The sequence below is a fragment of the Procambarus clarkii genome, chromosome 69 (assembly GCF_040958095.1).
Source record: "Procambarus clarkii isolate CNS0578487 chromosome 69, FALCON_Pclarkii_2.0, whole genome shotgun sequence".
Lineage (NCBI taxonomy): Eukaryota > Metazoa > Arthropoda > Malacostraca > Decapoda > Cambaridae > Procambarus > Procambarus clarkii.
This window is the reverse complement of record NC_091218.1, coordinates 26,584,102-26,608,250: the sequence shown is the minus strand read 5'-3', so window position 1 is coordinate 26,608,250 and position 24,149 is coordinate 26,584,102. Positions and strand designations below refer to the sequence as shown.

The window sequence follows — 24,149 nt, the reverse complement described above, 5'->3', positions numbered from 1 at the left end:
GCCGAGGGTGTGGTCAGTTGTCCCAGGGTGTGGTCAGTTGTCCCAGGGTGTGGTCAGTTGTCCCAGGGTGTGGTCAGTTGTCCCAGGGTGTGATCAGCTGCCCAGGGTGTGGTCAGTTGTCCCAGGGTGTGGTCAGTTGTCCCAGGGTGTGGTCAGTTGCTCCGGGGTGTGGTCAGTTGTCCCAGAGTGTGGTCAGTTGTCCCAGAGTGTGGTCAGTTGTCCCAGGGTGTGGTCAGTTGTCCCAGGGTGTGGTCAGTTGCTCCGGGGTGTGGTCAGTTTTCCCAGAGTGTGGTCAGTTGTCCCAGAGTGTGGTCAGTTGTCCCAGAGTGTGGTCAGTTGTCCCAGAGTGTGGTCAGTTGTCCCAGGGTGTGGTCAGTTGTCCCAGAGTGTGGTCAGTTGTCCCAGAGTGTGGTCAGTTGTCCCAGGGTGTGGTCAGTTGTCCCAGGGTGTGGTCAGTTGCTCCGGGGTGCGGTCAGTTGTCCCAAAGTGTGGTCAGTTGTCCCAGAGTGTGGTCAGTTGTCCCAGGGTGTAGTCAGTTGCACCGGGGTGTGGTCAGTTGTCCCAGAGTGTGGTCAGTTATCCCAGAGTGTGGTCAGTTGTCCCAGGGTGTGGTCAGTTGTCCCAGGGTGTGGTCAGTTGTCCCAGAGTGTGGTCAGTTGTCCCAGAGTGTGGTCAGTTGTCCCAGGGTGTGGTCAGTTGCTCCGGGGTGTGGTCAGTTGTCCCAGAGTGTGGTCAGTTGTCCCAGAGTGTGGTCAGTTGTCCCAGGGTGTGGTCAGTTGTCCCAGGGTGTGGTCAGTTGTCCCAAAGTGTGGTCAGTTGTCCCAGAGTGTGGTCAGTTGTCCCAGAGTGTGGTCAGTTGTCCCAGGGTGTGGTCAGTTGTCCCAGAGTGTCGTCAGTTGTCCCAGAGTGTGGTCAGTTGCTCCGGGGTGTGGTCAGTTGTCCCAGAGTGTGGTCAGTTGTCCCAGAGTGTGGTCAGTTGTCCCAGAGTGTGGTCAGTTGCTCCGGGGTGTGGTCAGTTGTCCCAGAGTGTGGTCAGTTGTCCCAGGGTGTGGTCAGTTGTCCCAGGGTGTGGTCAGTTGTCCCAAAGTGTGGTCAGTTGTCCCAGAGTGTGGTCAGTTGTCCCAGAGTGTGGTCAGTTGTCCCAGGGTGTGGTCAGTTGTCCCAGAGTGTCGTCAGTTGTCCCAGAGTGTGGTCAGTTGCTCCGGGGTGTGGTCAGTTGTCCCAGAGTGTGGTCAGTTGTCCCAGAGTGTGGTCAGTTGTCCCAGAGTGTGGTCAGTTGCTCCGGGGTGTGGTCAGTTGTCCCAGAGTGTGGTCAGTTGTCCCAGGGTGTGGTCAGTTGTCCCAGAGTGTGGGCAGTTGCTCCGGGGTGTGGTCAGTTGTCCCAGAGTGTGGTCAGTTGTCCCAGAGTGTGGTCAGTTGCTCCGGGGTGTAGTCAGTTGTCCCAGAGTGTGGTCAGTTGTCCCACGGTGTGGTCAGTTGTCCCAGGGTGTGGTCAGTTGTCCCAGAGTGTGGTCAGTGGCTCCGGGGTGTGGTCAGTTAATCCCAGAGTGTGGTCAGTTGTCCCAGGGTGTGGTCAGTTGTCCCAGGGTGTGGTCAGTTGTCCCAGAGTGTGGTCAGTTGTCCCAGAGTGTGGTCAGTTGTCCCAGGGTGTGGTCAGTTGCTCCGGGGTGTGGTCAGTTGTCCCAGAGTGTGGTCAGTTGTCCCAGGGTGTGGTCAGTTGCTCCGGGGTGTGGTCAGTTGTCCCAGAGTGTGGTCAGTTATCCCAGAGTGTGGTCAGTTGTCCCAGGGTGTGGTCAGTTGTCCCAGGGTGTGGTCAGTTGTCCCAGAGTGTGGTCAGTTGTCCCAGAGTGTGGTCAGTTGTCCCAGGGTGTGGTCAGTTGCTCCGGGGTGTGGTCAGTTGTCACAGAGTGTGGTCAGTTGTCCCAGAGTGTGGTCAGTTGTCCCAGGGTGTGGTCAGTTGTCCCAGGGTGTGGTCAGTTGTCCCAAAGTGTGGTCAGTTGTCCCAGAGTGTGGTCAGTTGTCCCAGAGTGTGGTCAGTTGTCCCAGGGTGTGGTCAGTTGTCCCAGAGTGTCGTCAGTTGTCCCAGAGTGTGGTCAGTTGCTCCGGGGTGTGGTCAGTTGTCCCAGAGTGTGGTCAGTTGTCCCAGAGTGTGGTCAGTTGTCCCAGAGTGTGGTCAGTTGCTCCGGGGTGTGGTCAGTTGTCCCAGAGTGTGGTCAGTTGTCCCAGGGTGTGGACAGTTGTCCCAGAGTGTGGGCAGTTGCTCCGGGGTGTGGTCAGTTGTCCCAGAGTGTGGTTAGTTGTCCCAGAGTGTGGTCAGTTGCTCCGGGGTGTAGTCAGTTGTCCCAGAGTGTGGTCAGTTTTCCCAGGGTGTGGTCAGTTGTCCCAGGGTGTGGTCAGTTGTCCCAGAGTGTGGTCAGTGGCTCCGGGGTGTGGTCAGTTAATCCCAGAGTGTGGTCAGTTGTCCCAGGGTGTGGTCAGTTGTCCCAGGGTGTGGTCAGTTGTCCCAGAGTGTGGTCAGTTGCCCCAGAGTGTGGTCAGTTGTCCCAGAGTGTGGTCAGTTGCTCCGGGGTGTGGTCAGTTGTCCCAGAGTGTGGTCAGTTGTCCCAGGGTGTGGTCAGTTGTCCCAGGGTGTGGTCAGTTGTCCCAGAGTGTGGTCAGTTGTCCCAGAGTGTGGTCAGTTGTCCCAGAGTGTGGTCAGTTGTCCCAGGGTGTGGTCAGTTGTCCCAGAGTGTGGTCAGTTGTCCCAGAGTGTGGTCAGTTGTCCCAGAGTGTGGTCAGTTGTCCCAGAGTGTGGTCAGTTGTCCCAGGGTGTGATCAGTTGTCCCAGGGTGTGGTCAGTTGTCCCAGAGTGTCGTCAGTTGCCCCGGGGTGTGGTCAGTTGTCCCAGAGTGTGGTCAGTTGTCCCGGGGTGTGGTCAGTTGTCCAAGTGTGTGGTCAGTTGTCCCAGGGTGTGGTCAGTTGTTCCAGGGTGTGGTCAGTTGTCCCAGGGTGAGGTCAGTTGTCCCAGAGTGTGGTCAGTTGTCCCAGAGCGTGGTCAGTTGTCCCAGAGTGTGGTCAGTTGTCCCGGGGTGTGGTCAGTTGTCCCAGAGTGTGGTCAGTTGTCCCAGAGTGTGGTCAGTTGTCCCAGAGTGTGGTCAGTTGTCCCAGAGTGTGGTCAGTTGTCCCGGGGTGTGGTCAGTTGTCCCGGGGTGTGGTCAGTTGTCCCGGGGTGTGGTCAGTTGTCCCAGGGTGTGGTCAGTTCCTCCGGGAGTGGTCAGTTGCACCGGGGTGTGGTCAGTTGTCCCTGAGTGTGGTCAGTTGTCCCAGAGTGTGGTCAGTTGTCCCAGAGTGTGGTCAGTTGTCCCAGAGTGTGGTCAGTTGTCCCAGAGTGTGGTCAGTTGTCCCAGATGTGGTCAGTTGTCTCAGAGTGTGGTCAGTTGTCCCAGGGTGTGGTCAGTTGTCCCAGAGTGTGGTCAGTTGTCCCAGGGTGTGGTCAGTTTCTCCGGGTCTGGTCAGTTGTCCCAGAGTGTGGTCAGTTGTCCCAGGGTGTGGTCAGTTGTCCCAGAATGTGGTCAGTTGTCCCAGGGTATGGTCAGTTGTTCCAGGGTGTGGTCAGTTGTCCCAGGGTGTGGTTAGTTGCCCCGGGGTGTGGTCAGTTGTCCCAGAGTGTGGTCAGTTGTCCCAGAGTGTGGTCAGTTGTCCCAGGGTGTGGTCAGTTGTCCCAGGGTGTGGTCAGTTGCCCCAGGGTGTGGTCAGTGGTCCCAGAGTGTGGTCAGTTGTCCCAGAGTGTGGTCGGTTGTCCCAGAGTGTGGTCAGTTGTCCCAGGGTGTGGTCAGTTGTCCCAGGGTGTGGTCAGTTGTCCCATGGTGTGGTCAGTTGTCCCAGGGTGTGGTCAGTTGCCCCGGGGTGTGGTCAGTTGTCCCAGAGTGTGGTCAGTTGTCCCAGAGTGTGGTCAGTTGTCCCAGGGTGTGGTCAGTTGTCCCAGGGTGTGGTCAGTTGCCCCAGGGTGTGGTCAGTAGTCCCAGAGTGTGGTCAGTTGTCCCAGAGTGTGGTCAGTTGTCCCAGAGTGTGGTCAGTTGTCCCAGGGTGTGGTCAGTTGTCCCAGGGTGTGGTCAGTTGTCCCAGAGTGTGGTCAGTTGTCCCAGGGTGTGGTCAGTTTCCCCGGGGTGTGGTCAGTTGTCCCAGGGTGTGGTCAGTTGTCCCACGGTGTGGTCAGTTGTCCCAGGGTGTGGTCAGTTGTCCCAGAGTGTGGTCAGTGGCTCCGGGGTGTGGTCAGTTAATCCCAGAGTGTGGTCAGTTGTCCCAGGGAGTGGTCAGTTGTCCCAGGGTGTGGTCAGTTGTCCCAGAGTGTGGTCAGTTGTCCCAGAGTGTGGTCAGTTGTCCCAGGGTGTGGTCAGTTGCTCCGGGGTGTGGTCAGTTGTCCCAGAGTGTGGTCAGTTGTCCCAGGGTGTGGTCAGTTGCTCCGGGGTGTGGTCAGTTGTCCCAGAGTGTGGTCAGTTATCCCAGAGTGTGGTCAGTTGTCCCAGGGTGTGGTCATTTGTCCCAGGGTGTGGTCAGTTGTCCCAGAGTGTGGTCAGTTGTCCCAGAGTGTGGTCAGTTGTCCCAGGGTGTGGTCAGTTGCTCCGGGGTGTGGTCAGTTGTCACAGAGTGTGGTCAGTTGTCCCAGAGTGTGGTCAGTTGTCCCAGGGTGTGGTCAGTTGTCCCAGGGTGTGGTCAGTTGTCCCAAAGTGTGGTCAGTTGTCCCAGAGTGTGGTCAGTTGTCCCAGAGTGTGGTCAGTTGTCCCAGGGTGTGGTCAGTTGTCCCAGAGTGTCGTCAGTTGTCCCAGAGTGTGGTCAGTTGCTCCGGGGTGTGGTCAGTTGTCCCAGAGTGTGGTCAGTTGTCCCAGAGTGTGGTCAGTTGTCCCAGAGTGTGGTCAGTTGCTCCGGGGTGTGGTCAGTTGTCCCAGAGTGTGGTCAGTTGTCCCAGGGTGTGGACAGTTGTCCCAGAGTGTGGGCAGTTGCTCCGGGGTGTGGTCAGTTGTCCCAGAGTGTGGTTAGTTGTCCCAGAGTGTGGTCAGTTGCTCCGGGGTGTAGTCAGTTGTCCCAGAGTGTGGTCAGTTTTCCCAGGGTGTGGTCAGTTGTCCCAGGGTGTGGTCAGTTGTCCCAGAGTGTGGTCAGTGGCTCCGGGGTGTGGTCAGTTAATCCCAGAGTGTGGTCAGTTGTCCCAGGGTGTGGTCAGTTGTCCCAGGGTGTGGTCAGTTGTCCCAGAGTGTGGTCAGTTGCCCCAGAGTGTGGTCAGTTGTCCCAGAGTGTGGTCAGTTGCTCCGGGGTGTGGTCAGTTGTCCCAGAGTGTGGTTAGTTGTCCCAGGGTGTGGTCAGTTGTCCCAGGGTGTGGTCAGTTGTCCCAGAGTGTGGTCAGTTGTCCCAGAGTGTGGTCAGTTGTCCCAGAGTGTGGTCAGTTGTCCCAGGGTGTGGTCAGTTGTCCCAGAGTGTGGTCAGTTGTCCCAGAGTGTGGTCAGTTGTCCCAGAGTGTGGTCAGTTGTCCCAGAGTGTGGTCAGTTGTCCCAGGGTGTGATCAGTTGTCCCAGGGTGTGGTCAGTTGTCCCAGAGTGTCGTCAGTTGCCCCGGGGTGTGGTCAGTTGTCCCAGAGTGTGGTCAGTTGTCCCGGGGTGTGGTCAGTTGTCCAAGTGTGTGGTCAGTTGTCCCAGGGTGTGGTCAGTTGTTCCAGGGTGTGGTCAGTTGTCCCAGGGTGAGGTCAGTTGTCCCAGAGTGTGGTCAGTTGTCCCAGAGCGTGGTCAGTTGTCCCAGAGTGTGGTCAGTTGTCCCGGGGTGTGGTCAGTTGTCCCAGAGTGTGGTCAGTTGTCCCAGAGTGTGGTCAGTTGTCCCAGAGTGTGGTCAGTTGTCCCAGAGTGTGGTCAGTTGTCCCGGGGTGTGGTCAGTTGTCCCGGGGTGTGGTCAGTTGTCCCGGGGTGTGGTCAGTTGTCCCAGGGTGTGGTCAGTTCCTCCGGGAGTGGTCAGTTGCACCGGGGTGTGGTCAGTTGTCCCTGAGTGTGGTCAGTTGTCCCAGAGTGTGGTCAGTTGTCCCAGAGTGTGGTCAGTTGTCCCAGAGTGTGGTCAGTTGTCCCAGAGTGTGGTCAGTTGTCCCAGATGTGGTCAGTTGTCTCAGAGTGTGGTCAGTTGTCCCAGGGTGTGGTCAGTTGTCCCAGAGTGTGGTCAGTTGTCCCAGGGTGTGGTCAGTTTCTCCGGGTCTGGTCAGTTGTCCCAGAGTGTGGTCAGTTGTCCCAGGGTGTGGTCAGTTGTCCCAGAATGTGGTCAGTTGTCCCAGGGTATGGTCAGTTGTTCCAGGGTGTGGTCAGTTGTCCCAGGGTGTGGTTAGTTGCCCCGGGGTGTGGTCAGTTGTCCCAGAGTGTGGTCAGTTGTCCCAGAGTGTGGTCAGTTGTCCCAGGGTGTGGTCAGTTGTCCCAGGGTGTGGTCAGTTGCCCCAGGGTGTGGTCAGTGGTCCCAGAGTGTGGTCAGTTGTCCCAGAGTGTGGTCGGTTGTCCCAGAGTGTGGTCAGTTGTCCCAGGGTGTGGTCAGTTGTCCCAGGGTGTGGTCAGTTGTCCCATGGTGTGGTCAGTTGTCCCAGGGTGTGGTCAGTTGCCCCGGGGTGTGGTCAGTTGTCCCAGAGTGTGGTCAGTTGTCCCAGAGTGTGGTCAGTTGTCCCAGGGTGTGGTCAGTTGTCCCAGGGTGTGGTCAGTTGCCCCAGGGTGTGGTCAGTAGTCCCAGAGTGTGGTCAGTTGTCCCAGAGTGTGGTCAGTTGTCCCAGAGTGTGGTCAGTTGTCCCAGGGTGTGGTCAGTTGTCCCAGGGTGTGGTCAGTTGTCCCAGAGTGTGGTCAGTTGTCCCAGGGTGTGGTCAGTTTCCCCGGGGTGTGGTCAGTTGTCCCAGGGTGTGGTCAGTTGTCACAGGGTGTGGTCAGTTGTCCCAGAGTGTGGTCAGTTGTCCCAGAGTGTGGTCAGTTGTCCCAGGGTGTGGTCAGTTGTCCCAGGGTGTGGTCAGTTGTCCCAGAGTGTGGTCAGTTGTCCCAGGGTGTGGTCAGTTTCCCCGGGGTGTGGTCAGTTTCCCCGGGGTGTGACCAGTTGCCCTGGGGTGTGGTCAGTTGTCCCAGAGTGTGGTCAGTTGTCCCAGGGTGTGGTCAGTTGTCCCAGGGTGTGGTCAGTTGTCCCAGGGTGTGGTCAGTTGTCCCAGAGTGTGGTCAGTTGTCCCAGAGTGTGGTCAGTTGTCCCAGAGTGTGGTCAGTTGTCCCAGAGTGTGGTCAGTTGTCCCAGGGTGTGGTCAGTTGTCCCAGAGTGTGGTCAGTTGTCCCGGGGTGTGGTCAGTTGTCCCGGGGTGTGGTCAGTTGTCCCGGGGTGTGGTCAGTTGTCCCAGGGTGTGGTCAGTTCCTCCGGGAGAGGTCAGTTGCCCCGGGGTGTGGTCAGTTGTCCCAGAGTGTGGTCAGTTGTCCCAGAGTGTGGTCAGTTGTCCCAGAGTGTGGTCAGTTGTCCCAGAGTGTGGTCAGTTGTCCCAGAGTGTGGTCAGTTTTCCCAGAGTGTGGTCAGTTGTCTCAGAGTGTGGTCAGTTGTCCCAGGGTGTGGTCAGTTGTCCCAGAGTGTGGTCAGTTGTCCCAGGGTGTGGTCAGTTGCTCCGGGTCTGGTCAGTTGTCCCAGAGTGTGGTCAGTTGTCCCAGGGTGTGGTCAGTTGTTCCAGAATGTGGTCAGTTGTCCCAGGGTGTGGTCAGTTGTTCCAGGGTGTGGTCAGTTGTCCCAGGGTGTGGTTAGTTGCCCCGGGGTGTGGTCAGTTGTCCCAGAGTGTGGTCAGTTGTCCCAGAGTGTGGTCAGTTGTCCCAGGGTGTGGTCAGTTGTCCCAGGGTGTGGTCAGTTGCCCCAGGGTGTGGTCAGTTGTCCCAGAATGTGGTCAGTTGTCCCAGAGTGTGGTCGGTTGTCCCAGAGTGTGGTCAGTTGTCCCAGGGTGTGGTCAGTTGTCCCAGGGTGTGGTCAGTTGTCCCAGGGTGTGGTCAGTTGTCCCAGGGTGTGGTCAGTTGCCCCGGGGTGTGGTCAGTTGTCCCAGAGTGTGGTCAGTTGTCCCAGAGTGTGGTCAGTTGTCCCAGGGTGTGGTCAGTTGTCCCAGGGTGTGGTCAGTTGCCCCAGGGTGTGGTCAGTAGTCCCAGAGTGTGGTCAGTTGTCCCAGAGTGTGGTCAGTTGTCCCAGAGTGTGGTCAGTTGTCCCAGGGTGTGGTCAGTTGTCCCAGGGTGTGGTCAGTTGTCCCAGAGTGTGGTCAGTTGTCCCAGGGTGTGGTCAGTTTCCCCGGGGTGTGGTCAGTTGTCCCAGGGTGTGGTCAGTTGTCACAGGGTGTGGTCAGTTGTCCCAGAGTGTGGTCAGTTGTCCCAGAGTGTGGTCAGTTGTCCCAGGGTGTGGTCAGTTGTCCCAGGGTGTGGTCAGTTGTCCCAGAGTGTGGTCAGTTGTCCCAGGGTGTGGTCAGTTTCCCCGGGGTGTGGTCAGTTTCCCCGGGGTGTGACCAGTTGCCCCGGGGTGTGGTCAGTTGTCCGAGAGTGTGGTCAGTTGTCCCAGGGTGTGGTCAGTTGTCCCAGGGTGTGGTCAGTTGTCCCAGGGTGTGGTCAGTTGTCCCAGAGTGTGGTCAGTTGTCCCAGAGTGTGGTCAGTTGTCCCAGAGTGTGGTCAGTTGTCCCAGAGTGTGGTCAGTTGTCCCAGGGTGTGGTCAGTTGTCCCAGAGTGTGGTCAGTTGTCCCAGGGTGTCGTCAGTTGTCCCAGGATGTGGTCAGTTGCCCCGGGATGTGGTCAGTTGCCCCTGGGTGTGGTCAGTTGTCCCAGAATGTGGTCAGGTGTCCCAGGGTGTGGTCAGTTGTCCCAGGGTGTGGTCATTTGTCCTAGAGTGTGGTCAGCTGCCCCTGGGTGTGGTCAGATGTCCCAGGGTGTGGTCAGTTGTCCCAGGGTGTGGTCAGTTGTCCCAGAGTGTGGTCAGTTGTCCCAGAGTGTGGTCAGTTGTCCCAGAGTGTGGTCAGTTGTCCCAGGGTGTGGTCAGTTGTCCCAGAGTGTGGTCAGTTGTCCCAGGGTGTGGTCAGTTGTCCCAGAGTGTGGTCAGTTGTCCCAGGGTGTGGTCAGTTGTCCCTGGGTGTGGTCAGTTGTCCCGGGTGTGGTCAGTTGTCCCAGAGTGTGGTCAGTTACCCCAGGGTATGGTCAGTTCTCCCAGAGTGTGGTCAGTTGTCCCAGAGTGTGGTCAGCTGCCCCTGGGTGTGGTCAGTTGCCCCAGGGTGTGGTCAGTTGTCCCAGAGTGTGGTCAGTTGTCCCAGAGTGTGGTCAGTTGTCCCAGGGTGTGGCCAGTTGTCCCAGAGTGTGGTCAGTTGTCGCAGAGTGTGGTCAGCTGCCCCTGGGTGTGGTCAGTTGTCCCAGAGTGTGGTCAGTTGTCCCAGAGTGTGGTCAGTTGTCCCAGAGTGTGGTCAGTTGCCCCAGAGTGTGGTCAGTTGCCCCAGGGTGTGGTCAGTTGTCCCAGAGTGTGGTCAGTTGTCCCAGGGTGTGGTCAGTTGTCCCAGAGTGTGGTCAGTTGTCCCAGAGTGTGGTCAGTTGTCCCAGAGTGTGGTCAGTTGTCCCAGGGTGTGGTCAGTTGTCCCAGAGTGTGGTCAGTTGTCCCAGAGTGTGGTCAGTTGTCCCAGAGTGTGGTCAGTTGTCCCAGGGTGTGGTCAGTTGTCCCAGAGTGTGGTCAGTTGTCCCAGGGTGTGGTCAGTTGCCCCTGGGTGTGGTCACTTGTCCCAGGGTGTGGCCAGTTTCTCCAGGGTGTGGTCAGTTTCCCCAGGGTGTGGTCAGTTTCCCCAGGGTGTGGTCAGTTGTCCCAGAGTGTGGTCAGTTGTCCCAGAGTGTGCTCAGTTGTCCCAGAGTGTGGTCAGTTGTCCCAGGGTGTGGTCAGTTGTCCCAGAGTGTGGTCAGTTGTCCCAGAGTGTGGTCAGTTGTCCCAGAGTGTGGTTAGTTGTCCCAGGGTGTGGTCAGTTGTCCCAGAGTGTGGTCAGTTGTCCCAGGGTGTGGTCAGTTGTCCCAGGATGTGGTCAGTTGCCCCGGGATGTGGTTAGTTGTCCCAGAGTGTGGTCAGTTGTCCCAGAGTGTAGTCAGTTGTCCCAGGGTGTCGTCAGTTGTCCCGGGTGTGGTTAGTTGTCCCAGGGTGTGGTCAGTTGTCCCGGGTGTGGTTAGTTGTCCCAGAGTGTGGTCAGTTGTCCCAGAGTGTAGTCAGTTGACCCAGGGTGTGGTCAGTTGTCCCAGAGTGTGGTCAGTTGCCTCGGGGTGTGGTCAGTTGCTCCGGGATGTGGTCAGTTGTCCCAGGGTTTGGTCAGTTGCCCCGGGGTGTGGAAAGTTGCCCCGGGGTGTGGTCAGCTGCCCCTGGGTGTGGTCAGTTGCCCCGGGGTGTGGTCAGTTGCCCCGGGGTGTGGTCAGTTGCCCCGGGGTGTGGTCAGTTGCCCCGGAGGTGTGATTAGTTGCCCCGGGGTGTGGTCATTTGCCCCGGGGTGTGGTCAGCTGCCCCGGGGTGTGGTCATTTGCCCCGGGGTGTGGTCAGTTGCCCCGGGGTGTGGTCAGTTGCCCCGGGGTGTGGTCAGTTGTCCCTGGGTCTGGTCAGTTGCCCCGGGGTGTGGTCAGTTGCCCCGGGGTGTGGTCAGTTGCCCCGGGGTGTGGTCAGTTGTCCCTGGGTCTGGTCAGTTGCCCCGGGGTGTGGTCAGTTGCCCCGGGGTGTGGTCAGTTGCCCCGGGGTGTGGTCAGTTGTCCCTGGGTCTGGTCAGTTGCCCCGGGGTGTGGTCATTTGCCCCGGGGTGTGGTCAGTTGCCCCGGGGTGTGGTCAGTTGTCCCTGGGTGTGGTCAGTTGCCCCGGGGTGTGGTCAGTGGCCCCGGGGTGTGGTCAGTTACCCCGGGGTGTGGTCAGTTGCCCCGGGGTGTGGTCAGTTGTCCCTGGGTGTGGTCAGTTGCCCCGGGGTGTGGTCAGTTGCCCCGGGGTGTGGTCAGTTGCCCCGGGGTGTGGTCAGTTGTCCCTGGGTCTGGTCAGTTGCCCCGGGGTGTGGTCAGTTGCCCCGGGGTGTGGTCAGTTGCCCCGGGGTGTGGTCAGTTGTCCCGGGGTGTGGTCAGTTGTCCCGGGGTGTGGTCAGTTACCCCGGGGTGTGGTCAGTTGCCCCGGGGTGTGGTCAGTTGTCCCTGGGTGTGGTCAGTTGCCCCGGGGTGTGGTCAGTGGCCCCGGGGTGTGGTCAGTTGTCCCTGGGTGTGGTCAGTTGCCCCGGGGTGTGGTCAGTGGCCCCGGGGTGTGGTCAGTTGCCCCGGGGTGTGGTCAGTTGTCCCTGGGTGTGGTCAGTTGCCCCGGGGTGTGGTCAGTTGCCCCGGGGTGTGGTCAGTGGCCCCGGGTTGTGGTCAGTTACCCCGGGGTGTGGTCAGTTGTCCCTGGGTGTGGTCAGTTGCCCCGGGGTGTGGTCAGTTGTCCCTGGGTGTGGTCAGTTGCCCCGGGGTGTGGTCAGTTGTCCCTGGGTGTGGTCAGTTGTCCCGGGGTGTGGTCAGTTGCCCCGGGGTGTGGTCAGTGGCCCCGGGGTGTGGTCAGTTGTCCCTGGGTGTGGTCAGTTGCCCCGGGGTGTGGTCAGTTGTCCCTGGGTGTGGTCAGTTGCCCCGGGGTGTGGTCAGTTACCCCGGGGTGTGGTCAGTTGCCTCGGGGTGTGGTCAGTTGTCCCTGGGTCTGGTCAGTTGCCCCGGGGTGTGGTCAGTTGTCCCTGGGTGTGGTCAGTTACCCCGGGGTGTGGTCAGTTGCCCCGGGGTGTGGTCAGTTGTCCCTGGGTGTGGTCAGTTGTCCCTGTGTGTGGTCAGTTACCCCGGGGTGTGGTCAGTTGCCCCGGGGTGTGGTCAGTTGCCCCGGGGTGTGGTCAGTTGCCCCGGGGTGTGGTCAGTTGTCCCTGGGTGTGGTCAGTTGTCCCTGTGTGTGGTCAGTCACCCCGGGGTGTGGTCAGTTGCCCCGGGGTGTGGTCAGTTGTCCCTGGGAGTGGTCAGTTGTCCCTGTGTGTGGTCAGTCACCCCGGGGTGTGGTCAGTTGCCCCGGGGTGTGGTCAGTTGCCCCGGGGTGTGGTCAGTTGCCCCGGGGTGTGGTCAGTTGCCCCGGGGTGTGGTCAGTTGTCCCTGGGTGTGGTCAGTTGTCCCTGTGTGTGGTCAGTCACCCCGGGGTGTGGTCAGTTGCCCCGGGGTGTGGTCAGTTGCCCCGGGGTGTGGTCAGTTGCCCCGGGGTGTGGTCAGTTACCCCGGGGTGTGGTCAGTTGTCCCTGGGTGTGGTCAGTTACCCCGGGGTGTGGTCAGTGGCCCCGGGGTGTGATCAGTTACCCCTGGGTATGGTCAGTTGCCCCGGGGTGTGGTCAGCTGCCCCTGGGTATGGTCAGTTGCCCCGGGGCGTGGTCAGTTGCTCCGGGGTGTGGTCAGTTGTCCCTGGGTGTGGTCAGTTGTCCCAGAGTGTGGTCAGTTGCCTCGGGGTGTGGTCGCCCCGGGGTGTGATCAGCTGCCCCGGGGTGTGGTCAGCTGCCCCTGGGTATGGTCAGTTGCCCCGGGGTGTGGTCAGTTACCCCGGGGTGTGGTCAGTTGTCCCGGGGTGTGGTCAGTTGCCCCGGGGTGTGGTCAGTTGCCCCGGGGTGTGGTCAGTTACCCCGGGGTGTGGTCAGTTGTCCCTGGGTGTGGTCAGTTGTCCCGGGGTGTGGTCAGTTGCCCCGGGGTGTGGTCAGTTGCTCCGGGGTGTGGTCAGTTGTCCCTGGGTGTGGTCAGTTACCCCTGGGTGTGGTCAGTTGCCCCGGGGTGTGGTCAGTTACCCCGGGGTGTGGTCAGTTACCCCGGGGTGTGGTCAGTTACCCCGGGGTGTGGTCAGTTGTCCCGGGGTGTGGTCAGTTGCCCCGGGGTGTGGTCAGTTGCCCCGGGGTGTGGTCAGTTACCCCGGGGTGTGGTCAGTTACCCCTGGGTGTGGTCAGTTGCCCCGGGGTGTGGTCAGTTACCCCGGGGTGTGGTCAGTTACCCCGGGGTGTGGTCAGTTACCCCGGGGTGTGGTCAGTTGTCCCTGGGTATGGTCAGTTGCCCCGGGGTGTGGTCAGTTACCCTGGGGTGTGGTCAGTTGTCCCGGGGTGTGGTCAGTTGCCCCGGGGTGTGGTCAGTTGCCCCGGGGTGTGGTCAGTTGCCCCGGGGTGTGGTCAGTTACCCCGGGGTGTGGTCAGTTACCCCGGGGTGTGGTCAGTTGTCCCTGAGTGTGGTCAGTTGCCCCGGGGTGTGGTCAGTTGTCCCTGGGTGTGGTCAGTTGCCCCGGGGTGTGGTCAGTTGCCCCGGGGTGTGGTCAGTTACCCCGGGGTGTGGTCAGTTGTCCCTGGGTGTGGTCAGTTGCCCCGGGGTGTGGTCAGTTGTCCCTGGGTCTGGTCAGTTGCCCCGGGGTGTGGTCAGTTGCCCCGGGGTGTGGTCAGTTGCCCCGGGGTGTGGTCAGTTGTCCCTGGGTGTGGTCAGTTGCCCCGGGGTGTGGTCAGTTGTCCCTGGGTGTGGTCAGTTGCCCCGGGGCGTGGTCAGTTGCCCCGGGGTGTGGTCAATCACCCCGGGGTGTGGTCAGTTGCCCCGGGGTGTGGTCAGTTGTCCCTGGGTGTGGTCAGTTGCCCCGGGGTGTGGTCAGTTGTCCCTGGGTGTGGTCAGTTGCCCCGGGGTGTGGTCAGTTGTCCCTGGGTGTGGTCAGTTGCCCCGGGGTGTGGTCAGTTGTCCCTGGGTGTGGTCAGTTACCCCGGGGTGTGGTCAGTTACCCCGGGGTGTGGTCATTTGTCCCGGGGTGTGGTCAGTTGCCCCGGGGTGTGGTCAGTTGCCCCGGGGTGTGGTCAGTTGCCCCGGGGTGTGGTCAGTTGTCCCGGGGTGTGGTCAGTTGTCCCGGGGTGTGGTCAGTTGTCCCAGGGTGTGGTCAGTTACCCCTGGGTGTGGTCAGTTGCCCCGGGGTGTGGTCAGTTGTCCCGGGGTGTGGTCAGTTGTCCCTGGGTGTGGTCAGTTGCCCCGGGGCGTGGTCAGTTGCCCCGGGGTGTGGTCAGTCACCCCGGGGTGTGGTCAGTTGTCCCTGGGTGTGGTCAGTTGCCCCGGGGTGTGGTCAGTTACCCCGGGGTGTGGTCAGTTGCCCCGGGGCGTGGTCAGTTTCCCCGGGGTGTGGTCAGTTGCCCCGGGGTGGGGTCAGTTACCCCTGGGTGTGGTCAGTGGCCCCGGGGTGTGGTCAGTTGCCCCGGGGTGTGGTCAGTGGCCCCGGGGTGTGGTCAGTTACCCCGGGGTGTGGTCAGTTACCCCTGGGTGTGGTCAGTGGCCCCGGGGTGTGGTCAGTTGCCCCGGGGCGTGGTCAGTTTCCCCGGGGTGTGGTCAGTGGCCCCGGGGTGTGGTCAGTTACCCCGGGGTGTGGTCAGTTACCCCGGGGTGTGGTCAGTTACCCCGGGGTGTGGTCAGTTACCCCGGGGTGTGGTCAGTTGCCCCGGGGTGTGGTCAGTTACCCCGGGGTGTGGTCAGTTATCCCGGGGTGTGGTCAGTTACCCCGGGGTGTGGTCAGTTACCCCGGGGTGTGGTCAGTTACCCCGGGGTGTGGTCAGTTACCCCGGGGTGTGGTCAGTTACCCCGGGGTGTGGTCAGTTACCCCGGGGTGTGGTCAGTGGCCCCGGGGTGTGGTCAGTGGCCCCGGGGTGTGGTCAGTTACCCCGGGGTGTGGTCAGTTACCCCGGGGTGTGGTCAGTGGCCCCGGGGTGTGGTCAGTTACCCCGGGGTGTGGTCAGTTACCCCGGGGTGTGGTCAGTGGCCCCGGGGTGTGGTCAGTTACCCCGGGGTGTGGTCAGTGGCCCCGGGGTGTGGTCAGTTACCCCGGGGTGTGGTCAGTGGCCCCGGGGTGTGGTCAGTTACCCCGGGGTGTGGTCAGTGGCCCCGGGGTGTGGTCAGTTACCCCGGGGTGTGGTCAGTGGCCCCGGGGTGTGGTCAGTTACCCCGGGGTGTGGTGAGTTACCCCGGGGTGTGGTCAGTTACCCCGGGGTGTGGTCAGTTACCCCGGGGTGTGGTCAGTTACCCCGGGGTGTGGTCAGTTACCCCGGGGTGTGGTCAGCTGCCCCGGGGTGTGGTCAGTTACCCCGGGGTGTGGTCAGTTACCCCGGGGTGTGGTCAGTTGCCCCGGGGTGTGGTCAGTTGCCCCGGGGTGTGGTCAGCTGCCCCGGGGTGTGGTCAGTGGCCCCGGGGTGTGGTCAGTTACCCCGGGGTGTGGTCAGTTACCCCGGGGTGTGGTCAGTGGCCCCGGGGTGTGGTCAGTTACCCCGGGGTGTGGTCAGCTGCCCCGGGGTGTGGTCAGTTACCCCGGGGTGTGGTCAGTTACCCCGGGGTGTGGTCAGTTGCCCCGGGGTGTGGTCAGTTGCCCCGGGGTGTGGTCAGTTGCCCCGGGGTGTGGTCAGTTACCCCGGGGTGTGGTCAGTTGCCCCGGGGTGTGGTCAGTTACCCCGGGGTGTGGTCAGTTGCCCCGGGGTGTGGTCAGTTACCCCGGGGTGTGGTCAGTTGCCCCGGGGTGTGGTCAGTTGCCCCGGGGTGTGGTCAGTTACCCCGGGGTGTGGTCAGTTGCCCCGGGGTGTGGTCAGTTACCCCGGGGTGTGGTCAGTTACCCCGGGGTGTGGTCAGTGGCCCCGGGGTGTGGTCAGTTACCCCGGGGTGTGGTCAGTTGCCCCGGGGTGTGGTCAGTTGCCCCGGGGTGTGGTCAGTTACCCCGGGGTGTGGTCAGTTACCCCGGGGTGTGGTCAGTTACCCCGGGGTGTGGTCAGTTACCCCGGGGTGTGGTCAGTGGCCCCGGTGAATGTTGCTTTATTCGCACTTTAGGTGACTTTCAAACTCGCTGCTGAAGTTCGGCATCAAAATATTTACTGAATTTCAAAAATTAAATGATTTTGTGAGAATTTTCGGGAAGATTGCGCATATACATGTAGAGGAATAAACATTATGAAGATGCTTGAAAGAATTATCCTAAACCGACTGTTGGACAAAATAGGCAGGATTGGGGAGGGGGTCATTGGATTTGTTAAAGGACGGAGTACAGCAAATTGTTTAGTTAATTAGTTGGCTAATGACACAGCTATTATTATTATTATAAGTACTCTGTATTTGTTGACATCAAAGGAGCCTTCGACAAAGCACCAGGGATTGCGATACTGGCCGAGCTTGCATGCATGGGTGTCAATGGAAGACTCGTGAAATGGATTGAAGATTACCTTAGAATGAGGAAAGCCAAGATCTGCTTCTACGGAGCAATCTCGAGCACAATGAGTATGGAACTCTGGACCCCCACAATGGTTCCTTGGAGGATCCAACACTATTTAACATACTTACGAACGCCACTGCAAATATTGAATTTCCGGAAGGAACAAAACAAGTGGGATATGCAGATGATATCCTAATGTAAGCTCCCATCTTCGGAAAAATTAAACAGTCCACTGAACTTCTTGGATGGAAATGTGTTGAACTCGGTTTCACTCTCTCCACAAACAAGACAAAAGTATACTCTCATCACAAGCGAGGAGAAAATAAAAAACCACAAATTAATGGTGTAACACTGGAATAGTTGACCACTACCGGTACCTTGGCATCACTGTCGGCTCTAACAATGGGAAGAAAGAAGAGCTCAACCAACTCATAGGAACATGCAAAAGTCGATTCAGGGCACTAAAAGCTATGACCTGGAATGGGTATGGGGCCTCTATTGCCGCGCTTAAAATGATATACACAGCCTATGTGCCCTCCATCATAGACTATGCCACGCCAGTTTTATACAATTATTCCCAAAACGATATGAAAAAAACTTAAAAGCATACAAAATGACAATCATTCTTGTAGTCCCAAGAACTGCCAATACATCTAATCTATGAGAGAAGTTATCCCTCCCCAGTGTTAAAAGCAGAATTAAGGAACTGAATTCTAAGCTTGCAATTAAGAGAACTAGAGATCCCCATTACAATGATATTGCCAAGAAAAAACCTGAGTTCTGTGCTACTTACACGGGGAAACAGGAGAAGCAAAAAATGTTATCACAGATCAGTCTGCTACCTCGAAGAACTTCACCTGCATGAGCACGCCCGTGAGCACATGCCTGTAGAGAGGTTACCTCCCTGGGTTGATAACCCATGCAGGAGGATCATCAATGAGATGACAACAAAAATGTCCAACATGATACCACAAGAAATGAGGCACAATTATCTTGAGGAAATCTATAAAGAAGCCGGAAATGAATTAGATCAAATCTACACTGATGGGTCATTATACCCTGTCAATTGCAGGGCTGGTGCAGCATACACTGTCATTAGGAACAATGCCTTTCAATGCGGAAATGAAGGAAAAGCACGTATTGAGAACTATGCCTCTTTAATACAAGCGGAGGTAAATGCCATAGTTATGACGTTAAGATTCCTTGAACAAAACACTAATGATGCAGTGATCTGCACTGACTCAAAAACAGCGCTACAAAGCCTTATTAGAAATCGAGCAGAAAATCTTGCTATAGTCGTTGAAATCAAGAGAGCTGTGAGAGTACTAACCAATCAGGGAAAAGTTGTCAAATTTCTGTGGATCCCCTCCGATGTTGGAATCTGTGAAAATGAACGAGTAGATGTGTTTGCTGCTGTAGGTCCTGAAGGTGATCATATTGAATATTTCATACCCAAGACTCTTCTACAAATTAGAGGTATCATCAGGCAATATCATAGTGACAAGGGTTACCGAGGAAAGGAGAGTAGAAGAACAAATCAGTGAATCTGCACGCTGCTACAACATGGTTGCAGCTGGCAATCCTAATCATTATGGACGAAGAGGAGGTGGCCGCGGGACAGAATCAGTAATAGCGAGAATCCGTCTTGGATACAAATATCCATGGAGATTTCAAATGGAAACAACAGTTGAGCAGAGGAGTTGCAGAATCTGTGGTGAGAGTGACGTACACCGCCTAGATCACTATTAGAGAGAATGGGAACATCTGAGAGACATTAGAAATATGTGTAGAATAATAAACCTCTCATTGTTTATGTTATTTCCCCATTTTTCACTCGCAAAATAACATAAGATTTTAAGGGTTGACGAATGTTAATCTTCTTGTTTGAGAAGCTATTCCCTTGAGATAGTTAAGCAAGTCCCAGGTGTGTCTGGGTACAAGCTGCAAGATGAAAAACCCCATCAGGTTTTCTTCCTATTGGGGAGTGCTGTACATGGTGATATGGCGTTGTGTGCGCCACTCACAGGATGAATGGCGCTGCCCAATAAACTCGCCCCTCCGGGAAAAATTAAAAAAAAAAATTATGAGCAGCCTTACGGATAGATTTATGTCAACATTTTGAAGAACCTCTTTATACAAGACCAAACCTTGCAAGAACTTACTGAGATTCTTATGAAGTTCACCTTCAAAACACAAAAAAAGTATCCAATATCTTTTCAGAAAAAGAGTCCACTTGCTCAATAATTATGCTACACAAAGTACAAATTATTTATGTAATAAGGAGTTGACATGAAGAGCACATTCCCTGGGGACTAACCGGAACTCTCCGTAGAGGTCTCTGTCGACACAGTAGTTGGGAAGCCAGTCACTGGTGTTGTGGAGGCGGGCGGCCACCGTGGCGTAGGCCAGCGGGAACACCTCGTCCCCCGCCACACCCTGCTCGCTGAACACCCCCCACCGCAGCTTGGCCCACTCCTGCACCACACGCTTACCTGCCCACGCACACGCCCACGCCCACGCCCGCCAAGGAAAAGAGGATCTTTGTTAGTCTCAGAGGTTGTGATGTTATTCTAACGTCTCCCAACTTTTTAATGTTAGACACTGCAGCAGTGAGCACTTCAGTAGTTATATTAGTGTAGTGAGCACTTCAGTAGTTATATTAGTGTAGTGAACACTACAGTAGTTATAATATATTAGTGTAGTGAGCACTACAGTAGTTATATTAGTGTAGTGAACACTACAGTAGTTATATTAGTGTAGTGAGCACTACAGTAGTTATATTAGTGTAGTGAGCACTACAGTAGTTATAATATATTAGTGTAGTGAGCACTACAGTAGTTATATTAGTGTAGTGAACACTACAGTAGTTATATTAGTGTAGTGAACACTACAGTAGTTATAATATATTAGTGTAGTGAACACTACAGTAGTCATATTAGTGCAGTGAGCACTACAGTAGTCATATTAGTGCAGTGAACACTACAGTAGTTATATTAGTGTAGTGAGCACTTCAGTAGTTATATTAGTGTAGTGAACACTACAGTAGTTATATTAGTGTAGTGAGCACTTCAGTAGTTATATTAGTGTAGTGAACACTACAGTAGTCATATTAGTGTAGTGAACACTACAGTAGTCATATTAGTGTAGTGAACACTACAGTAGTTATATTAGTGTAGTGAACACTACAGTAGTTATATTAGTGTAGTGAGCACTTCAGTAGTTATATTAGTGTAGTGAACACTACAGTAGTCATATTAGTGTAGTGAACACTACAGTAGTCATATTAGTGTAGTGAACACTACAGTAGTTATATTAGTGTAGTGAACACTACAGTAGTCATATTAGTGTAGTGAACACTACAGTAGTCATATTAGTGTAGTGAACACTACAGTAGTTATATTAGTGTAGTGAACACTTCAGTAGTTATATTAGTGTAGTGAGCACTACAGTAGTCATATTAGTGTAGTGAACACTACAGTAGTTATATTAGTGTAGTGAACACTACAGTAGTCATATTAGTGTAGTGAACACTACAGTAGTTATATTAGTGTAGTGAACACTACAGTAGTCATATTAGTGTAGTGAACACTACAGTAGTTATAATATATTAGTGTAGTGAACACTACAGTAGTTATATTAGTGCAGTGAACACTACAGTAGTCATATTAGTGCAGTGAACACTTCAGTAGTTATATTAGTGTAGTGAGCACTACAGTAGTCATATTAGTGTAGTGAACACTTCAGTAGTCATATTAGTGTAGTGAACACTACAGTAGTCATATTAGTGTAGTGAACACTACAGTAGTTATATTAGTGTAGTGAACACTACAGTAGTCATATTAGTGTAGTGAGCACTACAGTAGTTATATTAGTGTAGTGAACACTACAGTAGTCATATTAGTGTAGTGAGCACTTCAGTAGTTATATTAGTGTAGTGAACACTTCAGTAGTTATATTAGTGTAGTGAGCACTACAGTAGTTATATTAGTGTAGTGAGCACTACAGTAGTCATATTAGTGTAGTGAACACTACAGTAGTTATATTAGTGTAGTGAACACTACAGTAGTCATATTAGTGTAGTGAGCACTACAGTAGTTATATTAGTGTAGTGAGCACTTCAGTAGTTATATTAGTGTAGTGAGCACTACAGTAGTTATATTAGTGTAGTGAACACTTCAGTAGTTATATTAGTGTAGTGAACACTTCAGTAGTTATATTAGTGTAGTGAACACTTCAGTAGTTATATTAGTGTAGTGAACACTTCAGTAGTTATATTAGTGTAGTGAACACTTCAGTAGTTATATTAGTGTAGTGAGCACTACAGTAGTTATATTAGTGTAGTGAACACTTCAGTAGTCATATTAGTGTAGTGAGCACTACAGTAGTCATATTAGTGCAGTGAGCACTACAGTAGTTATATTAGTGTAGTGAGCACTACAGTAGTTATATTAGTGTAGTGAGCACTACAGTAGTTATATTAGTGTAGTGAGCACTACAGTAGTTATAATATATTAGTGTAGTGAGCACTACAGTAGTTATATTAGTGTAGTGAACACTACAGTAGTTATATTAGTGTAGTGAACACTACAGTAGTCATATTAGTGTAGTGAGCACTACAGTAGTCATATTAGTGTAGTGAGCACTTCAGTAGTTATATTAGTGTAGTGAACACTACAGTAGTCATATTAGTGTAGTGAGCACTACAGTAGTTATATTAGTGTAGTGAACACTTCAGTAGTTATATTAGTGTAGTGAGCACTACAGTAGTTATATTAGTGTAGTGAACACTTCAGTAGTCATATTAGTGTAGTGAGCACTACAGTAGTCATATTAGTGCAGTGAGCACTACAGTAGTTATATTAGTGTAGTGAGCACTACAGTAGTTATATTAGTGTAGTGAGCACTACAGTAGTTATATTAGTGTAGTGAGCACTACAGTAGTTATAATATATTAGTGTAGTGAGCACTACAGTAGTTATATTAGTGTAGTGAACACTACAGTAGTTATATTAGTGTAGTGAACACTACAGTAGTCATATTAGTGTAGTGAGCACTACAGTAGTCATATTAGTGTAGTGAGCACTTCAGTAGTTATATTAGTGTAGTGAACACTACAGTAGTCATATTAGTGTAGTGAGCACTTCAGTAGTTATATTAGTGTAGTGAGCACTACAGTAGAACAGTATGTGTATAGAACTGTGAGTGTTCACTGTACAGTCGTACAGTGAACACATACAGCTCTTTTGAACTTATGCTAATAAGCAATCTTTGACGTAAACAAAATAGTTAGTACAAATATGCAGTCTTTGAATAGTCAATGAACAATATTGGAAAAAAACTAAAATATCTGACAAAAATACGAGACTGGATCTTACTCTGGGGATAAAAATTCATGGAAAATTTAACGGCCCTGTGACCGACGGTCGATGACGTCATTTACGGATAAATTAGGGACACCAGAAGGCAACACTAATGTCATTCACAGAAAAAGATGGCGCCTACGAGCAATAATTTTTAAAATCCAAAAATATTGCTCGTAGGCCCAGATTACACTACCCCTTTATCATGGACTCTGCTATCAACATTGACTCACCTCTCATTATGGGCCTATCTACTATCATGAACTCCCTTGTAACATGGACTCACCTCTGATGAGATAGGGAGAGGAGAAACTATCGGCCCTGAGGAATGTATATGGAAGGTGTATGAAGTGTGCGGGCTGGCCACACCCCAGTGTCTGCTGGGTCCATGGCTGGCCTCCGAACACTGGGTGGTCGTGACCAAGCTGCACCTTCACCTCCGGCACTGTCTTTACCAGTGGCACCTTGCCTCCCTGCGGCAGTCACCACCACATGAGGAAACAAATATACCAACTTGTATAATAATATATTTTCACCATCTGCATTGATGAAACATTAAAGCAAGTATTGTTCACCTCTCAGCATTGATTGCATAGTTTGTCACGGTCCTATCACGTAGTATTGTTATCATTATTATTCTATCATGTATTATTGTTGTCTAAGGAAATAAGGCTTTTAATTGTGTCAAGGAGAATTCAAGGTATAGGGAAACAGCTGAGTAGTGAGATGACAACAGACTTATATTTATAAAACGCACGACAAATTACATTACAAAATCAGAAAATACAATTGACGATTTACTATACAATCAAGAAAACGGCCAACCTACTCATGAAAAACTCTCCAGACACAAAGCAGAATGCCTTGAAGGAAACCAACGTCGTCTATGCCTTCAAATGCCCACTTGGCGACTGTAAGCCCCAAAGAACTCAGTTTATAGGCAAGACAACAACGTCTCTTTCCAGGCGATTAACAATGCATAAACACCAGGGCTCCATAAAGGAACATATAATCTCCTCTCGCAACCAGACCATCACCAGAGAAATCTTAACAAACAACACAGAAATCATCGATAGGTACAGCGATAGCAGGCGGCTCGAAATCTACGAGGCACTATCCATAAAAACGTCAACACCAGCAATCAACAGCCAATTAATGCACAACTATATTCTACCCCCTACAAGACTCCGAACTAATCAAGAGGAAGTATGGGCCAATAGGCCCTTTGCAGTTACTTCCGTTCTTATGCTCTCATATCCAATCAATACCCACAGTTTTGTATTCTGTCTTGTGTTTGTCACAAGTTTGTTCACCTCATCCAAAACTGTTGCACCATATCACCTCACCCAAATGCGAGTATAAGTATGACGGATTAGCGTGTTTACAGGTTACAGTTCTGTGTGTAAACTAAAGTCTTTGAAAATGTAATAAGTTATTACGAAATGCGTTCAAGCGTCGCATCAGACTAGAAATATAAATAAATTTTGCAGAATTGATTTTTCAATTACCATCGACAGTGAAAAGAAACATAAGAAATATTGAGAAAATTCGTGTTAGAATTGTTAATCTTACCTTTTCGGTCATATTTAACAACATATATTTACAAGAAAGACTGTTACCAATATATATATATATATATATATATATATATATATATATATATATATATATATATATATATATATATATATATATATATATATATATATATATATATATATATATTTACATATATATATATATATATATATATATATATATATATATATATTTATATATATATATATATATATATATATATATATATATATTTATATATATATATATATATATATATATATATATATATATATATATATATATGCATATATATATATGTCGTACCTAGTAGCCAGAACGCACTTCTCAGCCTACTATGCAAGGCCCAATTTGCCTAATAAGCCAAGTTTTCATGAATTAATTGTTTTTCGACTACCTAACCTAACCTAACCTAACTTTTTCGGCTACCTAACCTAACCTAACCTGTAGAGATAGGTTAGGTTAGGTTAGGTAGGGTTGGTTAGGTTCGGTCATATATCTACGTTAATTTTAACTCCAATAAAAAAAAATTGACCTCATACATAATGAAATGGGTAGCTTTATCATTTCATAAGAAAAAAATTAGAGAAAATATATTAATTCAGGAAAACTTGGCTTATTAGGCAAATCAGGCCTTGCATAGTAGGCAAAGAAGTGCATTCTGGCTACTAGGTACGACATATATATATATATATATATATATATATATATATATATATATATGTCGTACCTAGTAGCCAGAACTCACTTCTCAGCCTACTATTCAAGGCCCGATTTGCTTAATAAGCCAAGTTTTCCTGAATTAATATATTTACTATATTTTTTTTCTTATGAAATGATAAAGCAACCCTTTTCTCTATGTATGAGGTCAATTTTATGTTATTGGAGTTAAAATTAACGTAGATATATGACCGAACCTAACCAACCCTACCTAACCTAACCTAACCTATATTTATAGGTAAGGTTAGGTTAGGTAGCCAAAAAAAGCTAGGTTAGGTTAGGTTAGGTAGG

The 24,149-nt window shown here is 52.8% G+C and overlaps 1 protein-coding gene across 1 annotated transcript in view; it reads right to left on the bottom strand.

Annotated features, from left to right (window-relative positions):
- The window catches only part of LOC123772279 (calcium-activated chloride channel regulator 3A-1), a 253,061-nt gene that overhangs the window by 139,827 nt on the left and 89,085 nt on the right, over positions 1-24,149 (bottom strand). The window contains exons 3-4 of the mRNA XM_069311299.1: positions 21,847-22,033; positions 18,518-18,692 (exon numbers count right to left, since the gene is read on the bottom strand). Coding sequence (XP_069167400.1) covers positions 18,518-18,692; positions 21,847-22,033 — 362 coding nt within the window. The remainder of the gene's footprint in view (positions 1-18,517; positions 18,693-21,846; positions 22,034-24,149) is intronic.